We start from the raw sequence: 15,000 nt of genomic DNA, 5'->3' as shown, positions 1-15,000 counted from the left end.
TTTTCAGCTCGATTGCCGGTCAAGGTGTTGAAAACACTAAATGACCGGCAGTCCTATATTCTCAGTACATTTCGCTTGACTTTTCTTAATTGACATATGATAGTTTACATGTATAGTTTGGTTTAGCTGGATTTTTTCGATTTGTGAAATTTACTGAAAGGACAGGACTGCCGGTCATTTAGTATTTTGAAAACCTTGACCGGTTACCGGCCATATAGCCACAGCGTTTAGAGTTAGATCGTTTAAAAGAACATTGATACTCAAAGCACATTGGTGGAACACAATGAAAAAGGTGTTTGATGAACAAGTTATATGATTCCTTAGGCCCTGTTAATTGCTACAAATAAATAAAATAAATAAATAAATAAATAAAAATAATGACTTGGTGGTAACACATCCACAAAGTGGTTCTTCGTCTACCTGATTCCTGGTCGAATTGGAATTTGGAAATATTGGTTTTTGAGGAGAGGAGAGAACTGGAGTGCACGGAGAAAAACCTCTCGAAGCAAAGGAGAGAACCAACAACAAACTCAACCCACATATGGCGTCGACGCCGGGATTTGAACACGGGCCACATTGGTGAGAGGCAAGCACTCTTTTAGCCTGTTCCAGGCTCTCAGATAGTGGGGAAGACGCGAAAGAAAAAGGCACGCGAAAAGTCGGACCCGACTATCTCGGAGCGTGGAACAGGCTAGCACTCTACCCACTACGCCATCCCTTGCTGTTAAACAAAATTAAACTCCAAGGCCCCGTTTATACGCCAAACTGTTCATGAGCCAGATCAAACTCAATTTAATTTAAGGCCAACCCGAATTATTCAGGGCGACTGACTTGATTAACACACCGATCTTAATTCCAGCCGCACTTTCAAAAAGAAATGCTCATTTCAGTCAAAGTGCTTGCAAAATGCCCTTATCAATATGTATGCATTTGATTCAGTATATGAAAAGTTTGAGGTCTCAATTGATCCTGTTCCAGAATCGCTCCAAAGCTATCCCTGTCCAGGCTAAGCAGGAAGAACAGTTGAGCTGTTCCAATTTGAAATAGGTATTCCTAATTGATTCAGACAATTATTAGGATAATTTTTCATGTACTTAATTCAATATACTAGGTTCGGCTTATGAAAAGTTTGGTGACTGAACCAGGCCTAACTGTGCAATAATATTATTATCATTAATAATATTATAATGTTGCAAAACGAGTTTTACCAAAAGTAGGCTTGCTGTTCGCACTCTCCTGCAGTCCCAAGTAGTCTTACTATGCTAGACAGACTGTACATACAAATTCTTGGTTATCATATGACGTCACCAAAAAATTCAAAATTAAAGAATTATCAGTCCTCCTGGGTTTTTAATTTTATGAAGTGTTAGAGCAGCTAAAAACTTGTATTTTTTTTGACAAATTTTAATTTCAAAAGGTTTTTTCGTTTTTGTCATAGTTTATGCTTGAATTTCTAACCTTTTGTATGACACGGCATTTACATGACAACCAAGAGAGCTGTCATCTACATTAAAAAAGGGATTTATATTGGGGGATTTTCCTATCTGAACAATCCTTGTATCAGGAAAACAATTACTTATAATTACTCATAGTGCCTTCAACCTTATTGGCCCCTTCAAAACACATCCGAACAGACAAAGCCACAAAGATTCATACGCTTACACCACCGTCATATGAGCTATTCTTCAAAATAGCTAAAAAAATGTAGCATTGTAATAAACTGAGTCCTGGAAAATGTTCCAACCATTGTGAGTGACCTTAAGATGGATTAAGTACTTTCTTTGCTATTATTAAGAAACCAATCTATCGCACCATATTTCTCACAAAGATATTCAAAAAAGGGAACATGGTCATAAGTTCGGTAATCTTCCGTTAGTTCCTCTCCTATCTGTATATCTCTTGTTGAGTACGAATAGCCATCATCATTGTTTGTTGCTAGGCTTGGGTCGTCAGAGTGATTAACCATGCCACCATCGTCAAGGTGTGTGTTATGCACGGCTACCTTTCCATCGTCTCCAAAAGCATGATCCAACCAGTCCCTCCTCGCTTCGTCATTTGGTAACGAAGCCAGAAGCTTGAGCGTTTCTTGTTCATCAAAATAAATTAAATGAGGATCGTCAATACGTGTGTTGGCGAGAATAAATTCACAAGTAAAAACACCAATCCCTTTGTTATCAGGTGTCAATCTTAATTCAGCGTTGACTAAGAATCCCTTAGCTCTTCGTGGAAGTTCAGGCGTTTTTGCTTTGCAAGGTTTTTCCATTCAAGCGTTCGTTCCCGGAATAACAGAGATACTGAAATTTATAGCAATAACATGGACTAAATACAGGTCTATTTTTCTACTAATATTTATTTTTATGACTATGACAGGTACAGCCCCGCGCGCAATTTCGTTGGAAAACCATATGACAAAAAAGTCCCCCATGAGGGCCGTATGCGTCAAGTGGTAAGGCCGAGAAAACGCGTGCGGCCCTGTTAGAAACGCGTATGGATTGATGCGGGTTTGCTTCGTCGGAAAAATTAAAAAAACACACACACAACGGTCGTATGATCAAATGCTTATTGACTGAGTTAGGTCGGACCGGACGGGAAAATATTTGGCCATCGGTCAGGAGGTACGGGTCCTGACCTCGAGCCAAATATACTGCCTTATTTTCCTACCAAAAATAAAACCCGGAATGGTAAATTTTAAGCTCTCCAAAATCCTTCTATCATTCCCAATACTTTAATTCCGGAGTACTCCCTTTCCCCTTGGTGCGCTGTCTCACTATAGCTAGACTTCACGTCGTGAAGCCTCGCTTTGTGATATTGTGAGAGACGATTGAAGCTGCAGTGGAGACGTTGCTTAGTGCCACACCCTCTAACGGAAGTGAAAATATCTTTGCTGAGAAAAGAACAACTTGGTTCTACTTTGTGTAACTCTCGCTGTATGGAGGACTGTCGAGTTCAACTCCTGCCTTGACCGCTAGCTGGATTTGTTCTGAGTTCAAACCTTCTGCCATCGTTATGAATAGCCAACTGGTTCGTCTCTCTACTCCCTGCCATTGTTGGGATCCTAAACCCCGTTATGTTTAATTTCAATTATTTTACTATCTCTTAAAAACCCTTTGAGGGGAGAGGATAAAAAAGTTGCTAGAAATTTTTATTCCAAGTGGACTTTACAAGGGGGAAGGTTTTCGTCCAAATTGTGTTGCGTACCGAGGAGGTGGCCGAGTGTCCAGCGTGTCCAACTCGCAATCCGGTGGTCACGAGTTTGAATGCTGCTCTGGTCACTTGCTGAATATGTTCCTGGTCGTCCCCAGTTCAAATCCTCGGCTATGCTTGAAAATAGCCAACTGTTTGCCTCCGACCAGCAGGGGTTTTTAATCCTGCTATGTTATATTAGATTATTTCTTTCTAATTATTTGAGTGTAGTGCATGTAAACTAGCTAGCTGGATAAGGTAAGTGCACTTCCCACGACAAACAGAGGTAATGAGTTGAGATAAGTTTGAGTTTATAGCTAAGAGGTTGTAAAACTAATGGTAACCCTAGCCTGTGTAGCAGTTGCTTAAAAGTAATGGGCACAAGTGCCTCTTAAGTGCCTGCTATGCAGACTGTGGTAATAATAATAATATTCAATACTTATATTGCGCTTTTTCTATAAAAATACTCAAAACCCATCAGAGACAGTGTACATTGTGGCCCACAAAAATAAAGAACAGACAAAACCAGATCATTGAAAAACAGTCAAATTAACCTCCATGTGCAAAACCTTTTGTAAGAAGCCACCTATCCAAAACAAAAATTCCCATTCAAAGCCCCTTAGATGGTCACTCTGAAGTGAGAGGTGAATAGGGGAATGCAAATCTGCTGATCCATTATAGTTTATTAAGCAAATCTGCAGTTAAAATTTCTCTCTAAATCCAAAGTACAGGCGAAATATTTTTTTAAATGTGCAAAGCCCAAAATCCGTGTCCAAAAAATGGATGAAGCTGCAATCCGCAGCCATTGCCAGATCCACAAATCCGTTAAAAATTTCACTCTGAATCCAAAATTGGGCCAAAAATATTCTTAAAATAGGGCGCAAAAAGGGGAGGGGGAAGGGAGGAGGGAGAAAGGGAAAAGGGAAGGGAGCCCTCCCCCTCTCCCCAATCCCCCTCCCCTTTTCCCTTCCTCCCTATCCCCTAACCCCTACCCCTTTCGACGTCTGCTACGCAGGCTACAAAATCCGCCAATCCGTTGGCCTATTCAACTCCCAACTTATGGGAGGTTTGAATGTAAACACAGCAAGAAGGAATCTCAACTGGGCAGAGGCAAACCAGTTTGGTATATTTTAGAAAAGCACGTGTGAGCTGGGTTGAACGTAGACTTTTTTAACCAAGAACAAATCAAGCAAATGGTCATGGGTGGACTTGAACTTGGGACCCTCAGATTGCAAGACTAGCACTTTTAAACCACTTGGTTATCCTGCCTTCCTTCCCTGTGTAAATGGGGGCATCACTGAAGAGTGCAATATAAAAATTACTTTGGGGAGTTAGCACAAAGTTTGAGTTCTCGAGAGTTCGAGTTACTGGGGGGGTAAAATTACATTAAATGTATGAAGGAAATCCAGGGAACATTGAATTTGCTTGAGTTAGCACAAGTTTCAAGCAAGGGTTCAATTTATATCTTAACACTGGAATAGGCAGTAATAGTGAAGTTATGCAATAGGATGGCAGGGGAGAGAAGAGGGTAAACCTTGTGTGACAAGTGCGACAGTAATTATGTTTGATAAAAATTCCTCTCAACTTTTTTAACCTTTCTTTAAATCAGTGCCAGATCCAGACCTTAAGATAAGTTGGGGGGGGGGGGGGGGTGGTGGTATCGAAAAAATATTTCTCCACCCTTTGGGCTTCAGCTTCAGTTTGGTCTAAAAATAAGGGGGGCCCAGAAGGATCCGCCACTGAAAATAGTTCTCTCCTCAAAATGCCAGAACACAGTAACATGTGAAGATCATGACACAAACAACCATTCGTTGTCCTTACTATTAGCTAACTATTAGTACAATATTAGTTTATGCAACAGATCAGCAGAAAGAATTGAAGAGCATGCCAAAACGTCTATGTGTGACAAACGTGACAGGGGCATTACTTGCATGTCTTTAGATTTTTTACGAAAAAATCTCTTTAAAGGAGGATGAAGTTTGGAAAAAAATTTTCTCAAACAAAAATTATTGTCACGTTTTTGACACAAGGTTTGCCGTCTTTTTTCGTCTGCCGTCTTATTGCATAAGTTCACCAATGTCGTGGTCACGCAACGCTTGCTGCCGATCCCAAATTCAAACATAAATTCTTTACGGTATATTTCATGGCAGTTTAATCAAGTATGAGTTCTCTGACATAATTTATCATCATAAACACTGATCAAAAAGTGGCATACTTTTTACATCGAAGATGCCCACATAATAAAATTGGATGAAATTTGAAATTACCACGCACAAGCGGAAAAACGCAACACATTAAACATCTGATTCTTTTATACAGTATCCGTACATGTAGCTCCATGGTTCCAGCGTAACTTTTGAGATAAATATTTAAAGAAGTATCGGTATCATAGCCGTTCACTTTCGTTTAGTTCCCTTAAAATAATAATTTTCTCGACCAAAGTGTTTCGTATTATACCTAGGTATTAAATGACCACTGTGGTCAAGTCGATCGATTGTCAACTGTATCCCCGAGCAGAAGACAACATAAAATGGTTTTGTTAGAAGAAGAGTACTTACCAAAAGCAAAAGTTAAATCGAAACGGTCTGACCTCTTAATAGTTCGTCCTCGTGCTTGGCCGGCCTTGCTGCTGAAATGTAAATTGTAACGTATCGCAACCAATCATGGAACGTGACGTGGAAACAAATCAGTACTTAAGAATATCATTATTGATACCCTGTCGGGTCGGGGTTAACCTGAGATCAGGCGTTATATATATTTTTTGCTTCTTTGCTTCTTTGGCTCGGGAGGGAAAAAAACAAGAGACATAAAGGGGTAATAGGGAGAGGGCATGATCTCAGGCTAGGTCGGGGTACACACAATGCCCCAAAATACACTCTATAACCCCGGCCCCTCAAATTTTGCAGAAACTTGCTTTTTCCTTTCAATTGCTCCTGAGGTAACCTGCGATCAGGCGTCTTTCTTGAGGGGAATGTATATTCATAAGAGCATTTGAAAACAATATCTTATACAAAATTTGTGGGGCGGCGGTGGTGGTGTGGTGGTGGTGGTGTTAGGCGGGGGGGGGGGGGGGGAGACGTTAAACAGAGTTGATTTTGGGGATTTGAAAATAGCGAATAGCAGCCTAATCGCAAGTTGGCCAGAAACATAGGCAGGTTATAGGTGTAGGACAGGTATTTTAATATACACTTTATTTTAGACATTTTACTGGTACTTCACGTCCCCAAGTCCCGTAGTCCATGTCCCCGTTCCCGTAATTCACATCCCCGAGCCCAGATGAACGAGGAGCTCCCGTTGCATGACTACGCCCGTGACTTTTGAAGCCATTCGATATTGAGGCGGCGTTCGCCTTTTCCTTCACGATTAAGAAGAAGACGAACATGGCAGCAACAGTGGCTAAATCTTATTTTAACGCTGATATTCCAGAAATTGTGGTTAAAAGTCTGTTTAAGAAATATGACACTGATGGTAGTGGACGACTTGGAAAGAATGAAATGTCAAGTATGTTGAAAGATGATCTGGGTATGTCGCCCGAGCAAGCTCAAGCGTGCATTTTAATGGTTGACAAAGATGGCTGTGGTGAAGTCTCTTTTGATGAATTCTCCTTATGGCTTCGAACCAGTAAGAGCTTCGATAACGTCGACAAAAAGTCCAGATTCCACGTGATCCAAGAAGCCGTAAAACTCTTCAAGAAATTCGATAAGGACGACAGTGACACCATTGACAGAGAAGAGTTCAAGGAGTTGATGGCTTCACTTAAAGCTTGCGACGAATCGCAACTTGACAGCGCCAGGCAAAGTTTGGATACGAGCGGAGATGGTAAAATTTCTTTCTCAGAGTTTTTGAACTGGCTGAACTGGCTTCCGAGAAATTAAGTCATGATCATATGAAGCAAGCCGAACTGTAATAATAATTAATGACCTTAAGGCCGGTACACCGTTTCATTCACTGCTTGCGGGTACTGGTAAGCGTAGATGTTTACCTCGTATTTTTATAAAAGGCAGCCATGATTCTACCCAGTAGCCTACCCGTTTCTCCCGGGTAAGAGGCAATCTACCCGTATTTACAGCTGCGTGTACAGCTAATTTAGCAGTACATGTGCAAGGGGTGGCGAATGGTACCTCGAAAAATGTGGGTCTCGGAAAATTTTGGCAGGATCTCGAAATCTCACGAGCGTTTTTGATAAGTCTCGAAGTCTCATTTTTGCATGGTTTGTTTTTACTTTTTTTGAGTCTCGAAACTTTTTACCAAAGAGTCTTGGGCTCAGATTTCTAACGAGGATCTCGGCGTCTCACCGAGTCTCGGATTTTACCATTTGCCACCCGTATGTGTACGGAAATGGTGTACCTTAAGGTCTTTAATATCAGCGGCCTTCCCGGGGTCGACCACTGGGGACATACGCGGGAATGGCGCGGGATTTGTTGACATAGCACTATTAGGGTAAATCCAGCAAGTAACATGGCCTTGAAACAGTGGCACAGGACAGGAGAAATGGTAACAAATGACACAAAGATTGCAACAGCAACAGAGAAAAGTGCAAACACTTTGGTAAAATACCAAGAGCGACATGGCTTTCTCCTCAATAAGCAAAACGATAGGTTTTGAAAATTCAGCCTAGGAACATAACCTCCTTAAGAGTGCCTCAGTCAAACACCTGCTTAATACAGACACCTCATTATTACAGACAGTTTGCTTTCTCCCTGGGGAAAGAAAGCCCTTACATCTCCTCTAAATTTACAGACACCCCGTTAATATGGACACTCCTCAGTGTCCGTTTAATGGGGTTTGACTTTGGCGCTCTTTTGTTGCAGGAGTCTAGTCTGTGTAGCATGGCAATTTTGTCGGGCACAATACTGAGCAGTGATGCTGCGAAAAAAATAAAATCCGCCTGCCCGGATTCATGGCTTTTTTTCGCGACTTCGCCACTCAGTACTGCGTGCGACAAAGTCACCATGCTACACAGGCTATGCCTAGTACAGTATGCCAGCTATTTGACCTGAGGTGTTATCTTAACCAACTGTTGCCCCAGGGGGAGGGGTAATGGTATTTGTGTGGAGAAATATTGTGCTTGGGTGGGGGGGATTTGTGAACATCTTTGTGCAGTTTCCTAGGGTCAACCCTCCAGTATTGGCCACTGTCGTGTATAATAAATTAATTTTTGTAATAAGAAGAAACAGCACTTCAAATATTTAAATCTCAAGGGCTTGTTTTTACATCTCATAATAAAGTCATATGCTGATCTAACCCTCATGTGTAAGCGTGCTGTTACATGATTCTATTTTTATCAAGGATCTATGCTAATAACCATATTTTTAGTCTGATTTAGAATATTATTTGTTGAAACCACTTTTGTTTGTTCAAAGTAATAAGTACTGTTTAAAAAATGAGCAGGAATGTATTATCAGGGTTTTTACACCTGATAATACATGACTGCGAGTTTTTTGAACAGCTTCAAAATCTCTGATATAGATCAACTCATTTTAGTCTAAAAAATTGGATGTAAAGTTTAGCTGTGTCTTTATCAGATATAGACACACAGTAAACATTAATTTTGTTGGTTTTTCTTTTTGAACTATTAATGAGTTTTTGAATAGTTGGGAAATATATTCTGCAGCATAATGTTGTAACTACCAGGCTGCAATAACACAATGAAAGCTTGTATGATCTAGCTGAGAGAAAAATGTAAGAACTTTGAAAGATGCTGTAAAATCTGTTCATTTGTCTGAAATCTGGTTTATCTTTGAAAACAGCTCATAATCTTAACTGTTGCTAATGAAACTATCATGTTTTGTGATTGTCAACAATTTGTTATTTAATTGGTTAACATAAAAATATTTAAAATAAAAGGGAACAGGAGGTGTATTTAAAATAAATGAAAGGTGAGAACAAATCAAACAGTAATTCCAAATTTTTTTGTATGTTGATTTGATAAATCATAATCATTAATGAAGTGTCTTGATGTCTCACTCCATACAGTGTGGCTACTCGAACCATGACATTTGGAAGAAGATTATAAACTCACAACGTTTTTTGAAAACAAAAGAATTGTAAGTTTTTTTGCAAATGGACAAATAACATTCATAAATTTGAGGGCTCTTTCCTGAGAGGTCAGGTAACTTCAAACGGTTTTAAAGTCCTCAACAGCTGCATAGTTGAATTTTATTATTCCGTTTGCAAAAAAAAAAGAAAAAAATGAGAATCTTGTTTTCAAAAACCACCGTGATTGGATAATCTTCTACCAAGGGTCCCGGTTTGAGTAGTCGCACTGTAGCTGTTATTCATTGTGTGTCTATGATGAGAATGATGTTAATCACCCTTTTTGAAACGTTAAAAAATGATAAGTTTATTAGTCTGTAACTTCTGTAAATAAAAAGACCAGTCCAGCAAGGAGTGTTTCAAGGAACTTGTGCCTTCAAGGGTATCTCAGTCAGCTTTCATTGCGAGTCCACTCCATTCAATATGATATGAGCATCTAAAAAACTTTCTGGGAGTGTCTATTCTTCACCTGTGTGTTAACTGTAAAAAACAAACTGAACGTAAAGTATAACTGCCCTGTGACTCCAAGCAATATGAAGCTTTCCACCGAGACTGAAAATAACAAAACAAGTAGGCCTAAACAAACGGACTTTTTAAATTTATGCTTGGGCTTCCTGTGCTGCCCAGCACCCTACCCCTCCCCAGTGGAGCGTGAATTGATACCATAAGCAACATGGCGGCCAAGATGTACGGAGGTATACGGTGAAGCCGGAAAAAGACCTTGAAGTGCCGCATGGATAGCTACAGCTTTGTTTCGTCCTCAGACTAACAGACAATCAGGATTCTCTCTTCCAGAAGCCGGTATAAAAAGTAATGGCAAAACACCAGATGGCCATCTCAAGACATCCATGGTCGTCATAAATAATCAAAGCTTCGCCTTTGACACGTCAGCCCCGCTGTGATTTAGTAACAGCCTAATAAGGATTATGGAGAGTAATTTTAGTTAAAGAGATCAAGCTAACGTCCAAGGAAGAACAAGTATGAGTTTGACGTTGTTATTAAGGCGAGCTTTTAGAGTTAGATCGTTTAAAAGAACGTTGATATTTCTCGTGGTCATTCTCGTCCAAGTGTGGCTGGCAATTCCAGTTTTTTTCGGTCAACGCGGTAGCAAATGGCCCCAAGAGTTTAAAGTTGTTTTTCCAGAAAATTTCGAGGCACCATTTGTTCCTCTGGTGATATTTAGCTCTTACAGACCTCGGTATTTGGAGAGAACGTTGGAATCCATTGCTTCTTCTGGAAGCATTGTACCCAGCACACCATGTTTGTTTATATTACATCACACCAAAGCATCATCTATGGATGATATTAACGAGACGTACAAAGTATTAGGTAAAATCACCTTCTGTAGGAAGCTTGTGTGGACTTTTGGAAATGAGAAAGAGGAACGGACTCCTGAAGTACTCAAAGCACATTGGTGGAACACAATGAAAAAGGTGTTTGATGAACAAGGTATATGATTCGTTAGACCCTGTTAACTGCTAAAAAATGAAACTCCAAGGCCCCGTTCATACGCCAAACTTTTCAGGAGCCAGATCAAACTCAATTTAAAGTAAGGTGACCCAAATTATTCGGGCGACTGACTTGATTAAAACACTGATCTTAATTCCAGCCGCACTTTCAAAACGAAATGCTCATTTCAGTCAAAGTGCTTGCAAAATGCCTTATCAATATTTGTGCATTAGATTCAGCACATAAAAAGTTTGACGTCCCAATTCTTCCTGTTCCAGAATCGCTCCAAAGTTAAAATTCCTGTCCAGGCTAAGTAGGAAGAACAGTTGACAATTTTTCACCTACTTAATTCAATATCCTAGGTTCAACTTATCAACAGTTTGGTGTCTGAACCAGGCCTAACTGTGCAATAATATTATTATCATTAATAATATTATATTGTTGCAAAACGAGTTTCACCAAAAGTAGACTTGCTGTTTGCTCTCTCTTGCAGTCCCAAGTAGTCTTACTATGCTAGACAGACTGTACATACAAATTCTTGGTTATCACATGACGTCACCAACAAATTCAAAATTAAAGAATTATCAATCCCCCCGGGTTTTTAATTTTATGAAGTGTTAGAGCAGCTAAAAACTTGTGTTTTTTTTCCAAATTTTAATTTCGAAAGGGTATTTCATTTTAGTGATAGTTTATGCTTGAATCTCTAACCTTCTGCATGACGCAGCATTTACGTGACAGCCAAGAGAGCTGTCATGTACGGCAACTCATTTTATTTAGAGAGAAGTTGCAGATATATTTTCCTTCCTCTGGGGGTGTATCCTGATAATCAGATAACTACAGCTTGGAGCCCTATTGTTAAAGGGGTACATATTATAAAGAGCCTCTCTGTGGGTTAGGGTATCTGCAGATGTCAATTTCAACACCTGTTGTCCCTTAAATCATTGGTTTTTTAATGAAATTGTCTGGTATCAAGAATTGTTTTGTGTGGTAACGCTACAAGTGAGCTTGAGCAACACAAAAACAATTGTCACAATTGCTCTGTTGATTTAAAGTTGTGAATTCGGTTACAGTAAGTGTGTTCAGTGCCAAATCTAGGCCAGAGAATTATATTATGATTTCCAATATATGGTAATGGACCTTTTTTGTCATATTATGTTACATCCTAGGTATCCCACTTGAATAATTCCTATTTGTTTTTACACTCTAGTATCAAAAGGTCCACATCATGATTGGCAAAAGTGTGTAGGAAATATTAGTGCTTTTAACTGTATCTTTATACATTATGTATGGCTTGTTTGTAAATGTGTGATTTTATCCGCAGTCACTTTCTCTTGAAACTTGGTTTCACAAAATTAAAAGCTCTGTTTTTACTTCTAGATGCCTTTCAACTAAAGCATAATGAAACCTTCACTGGGGATGTTCTGTTTTTTGAAGATGATGTAGTTGTTGCACCAGATTTCATGGAAGTAATGTGGTTCTCCCTTCTTGTCAAGAACTCAGTTCCCAATATCCATTTCAGCACCCTACAGGGCATTGGAGAGGAGAATTTAGTTGATCATCAACCGGATGCATTTGTTGTGAGCCAAGTGCCACTTGTCCAGAGCATTGGTTATGCATTTAATTCTTCTATATGGGAATATATCAAAACATTTCAACAAGACGCTATGGGGCATGCTGAAAAGGACTGGCCCCTTTATCTTGGTTTAATGTTACTGTATAACCGTAATGCTACAGTCTTTAAAATTGTGTCGCCAACCATAAGTCGCATCTGGCATGTTGGTGACAATGACTTAGGTTCCACAGGTGATCCAGAAAAGAACAGTGAATACAAACCAGATATGTTACCTCCTTGGAAACGTGCTCGTGAACAAAGATACTTAAATCGACACAAGGCTAATATTTTGCCTGGTGTTAGGGATATGCATGGCAGATTGTGCCACCCATGTGAAATGGAGTTACAGACTTACAAGTTTTCACAAGGAAGCTATAGTTGCCGCTGTCTCTGTCCAACGAGCAATATGCGAAAATACATCAACTGGCAGATGGCTGCATTTTCATCAAATGTACAGCCAGGAATGCGCTGTACACTTGTGTCTCATCTCATGACTATGGTTTTACTTGTATTTGTTGGTATGTTTTTGTTTGGTTATCTTATGTCGTTACGTTAATGTAGGTTGTCATAGAAGTAAGTTTATGGTAATGAGTGAAAGAGATGTTGTGTAGTCATATCAAAAAGGGTTTTAAAAAAACCAAAATATGGGCTTTTGCTTCTTGGGTCAAGCAAAGAATAGAATCTTTGTTTTCAACCCTTTCACTAGCCTGTGTACAGCCACCCCCTCCCCTTAAACAAAATCCAGGAGAGAGATGTCTCTGTTGCCTCGTCGTTAATCATAAGTCCCAATAAGTTCTGTGGTTTTTGGTTCTGACAGAATTTTGACCTTGGAAGCAGTTAACATTGCTGATTAATGTTGATACACGCAAGAGTTGATCCATTCAACGATTTTGAATAGTTTACCCATAAACAAAGCAAACAAAGTAACCTTTATTGAATTAGGTATATATGTTCATAGTTGTCATAGGTCTCCACCCCCTAACCTTTGGGGGGGGGGGGGGGCACAGGAGAGAGATGACATTATGATGCTTGGAATTCAGAGGTCTCTCTCGCCCCCCCCCCCCCCCACGGTTTAGGGGGAGGGGACGTGTGACATTTCAAACTGATGTGTTCATGAATAATGGAATTTTGATTTCTCTACATACATTGTATACTGTAAAATTCCGAAAATATGCCCCTCCATGTATAAGCCCCCCAAACTAGTCACACAACAAACCCTCCGTTAAATCGCCCCTCCTAATATAAGCCCCCCAGGGGCTCGTACTTAGAAATTGCCCTCAAATACAAAGTAAAACAGAGCAAAAATGGTAAATTTCCGTACAACCATAAGGCTAGCCCAATCGATTTTGAAACACAAATTTCCCTCCATAGATAAGCCTCTCCGAATATAAGCCCCTCCAAAAATGAGCCCCTCAAAAAGGGCCTTTGAAAAATATAAGCCCCGGGGCTTATTTTCTGAATTTTATAGAGAATACTTCATGGAAAGTGCTGGCGTATGGTATTTACGCACGAGTTGTTGACGTATCAGAAATCAAACGAGTGAGTGCAGCGAACGAGTAAGATTTCTGATACAAAAACAATGAGTGCGTAAATACCGTACAAAGTACTTTCCATGTGGTATTGTGTTTATTATATACATACTGAGACATACATCATTTTGGCGGCCTTTTTATTTTAAAAAATCTTTCAAAAATGCTAAAATTTGCCGCTACACACTTACCGCAAAATGACAACGAAAACGAAGTATCAGCTTTTTAGTAAAAACGTTTGTTAAAAACATAAATAAAGGTGAGGATATGAGGTAATCTTGACTGTTTGTTCTCAATGCACAATTAAAAATGAGTGGATTTAAGTAAAATGGCCAGTTTCAATATAAGCTTAAGCTTAAATGAAAGGCAAAGTAGCTCTGACAAAAAGCACAGCAAAAGCTTACGTCTTGTTCTGTATACCCTTTCCGCTGTTGTTTTGCCGGCTCTCTACCGTTTTCTTTATCGACAGTGAAACAAACGAAACTATTCCACTCCATTTCCGAAATGTTTTTCACTTTTATAGCGAGAAAAACTCTTTGAGTAAAACTTTTCTTGTTGAATGTGTGCCAAGTGGCACTGCAAGCTGCAATAAAAGGCGGGAATTTTGGCGCGAAACTCACACACCTCTGTGACTTCTGATTGGACGTATCATTTTTCTCACGTGAAAAAACATCATTCGCGATTCTGATTGGACGTATCAATTTTTTGAAAACCATCATTTGCTCCTCTGATTGGCTAGAACTCAGTTGCGTACAAAAACTTACGACATAGCTTTTTGGCGAGTATTTCTCAGTATGTATAATTATAATAAATGGTATTTTTTTACCATAAGATATAAATATGCCTCGTTTGTTGACTGTGGTGTTAACCTGAGTTCTGTTAACTTTGTGATAATATCTGTTTTAAACACGTGTTCATACACAAACCATCATTCAATGATGGCAATAATTTTATTCCAATTTATTGTCACAGCAGGGAATTCACAGATGCAAAAATTACCATGTATAATATATTAAAATATATGTTATTCAGCAAAATATATTTCAATTTAGACTCTAGTTGTTTTCCGGTTGATTTTATTTCATAAAATAAAAGATCAAATTTTCATTTTTTAAATTAAATTGTGTTTTTAACTGAGTGGTTATCACCAGGGGCCTGGGGGTTGTCCAGTCCCTGGGTGGGGGGGGGGGG

The 15,000-nt window shown here is 39.5% G+C and overlaps 2 protein-coding genes across 2 annotated transcripts; both read left to right on the top strand.

Moving 5' to 3' along the window:
- Positions 1–6,450: 6,450 nt before the first annotated feature.
- On the top strand, positions 6,451–7,164 carry LOC140943776 (uncharacterized). The gene has a single exon (XM_073392886.1). The coding sequence runs from the start codon at positions 6,564–6,566 to the stop codon at positions 7,056–7,058; it is 495 nt and encodes a 164-aa protein (XP_073248987.1). The 5' UTR covers positions 6,451–6,563; the 3' UTR covers positions 7,059–7,164.
- Positions 7,165–9,880: 2,716 nt separating this feature from the next.
- LOC140943745 (uncharacterized) lies at positions 9,881–13,239 on the top strand. The gene is made up of 2 exons (XM_073392855.1): positions 9,881–10,668; positions 12,046–13,239. The coding sequence occupies exons 1-2, from the start codon at positions 10,200–10,202 to the stop codon at positions 12,834–12,836; spliced, it is 1,260 nt and encodes a 419-aa protein (XP_073248956.1). The 5' UTR covers positions 9,881–10,199; the 3' UTR covers positions 12,837–13,239.
- Positions 13,240–15,000: the final 1,761 nt, after the last annotated feature.

The sequence above is a fragment of the Porites lutea genome, chromosome 7, assembly GCF_958299795.1.
Source record: "Porites lutea chromosome 7, jaPorLute2.1, whole genome shotgun sequence".
NCBI classification, from domain to species: Eukaryota; Metazoa; Cnidaria; class Anthozoa; order Scleractinia; family Poritidae; genus Porites; species Porites lutea.
This window is presented reverse-complemented; position numbering and strand designations above follow the sequence as displayed.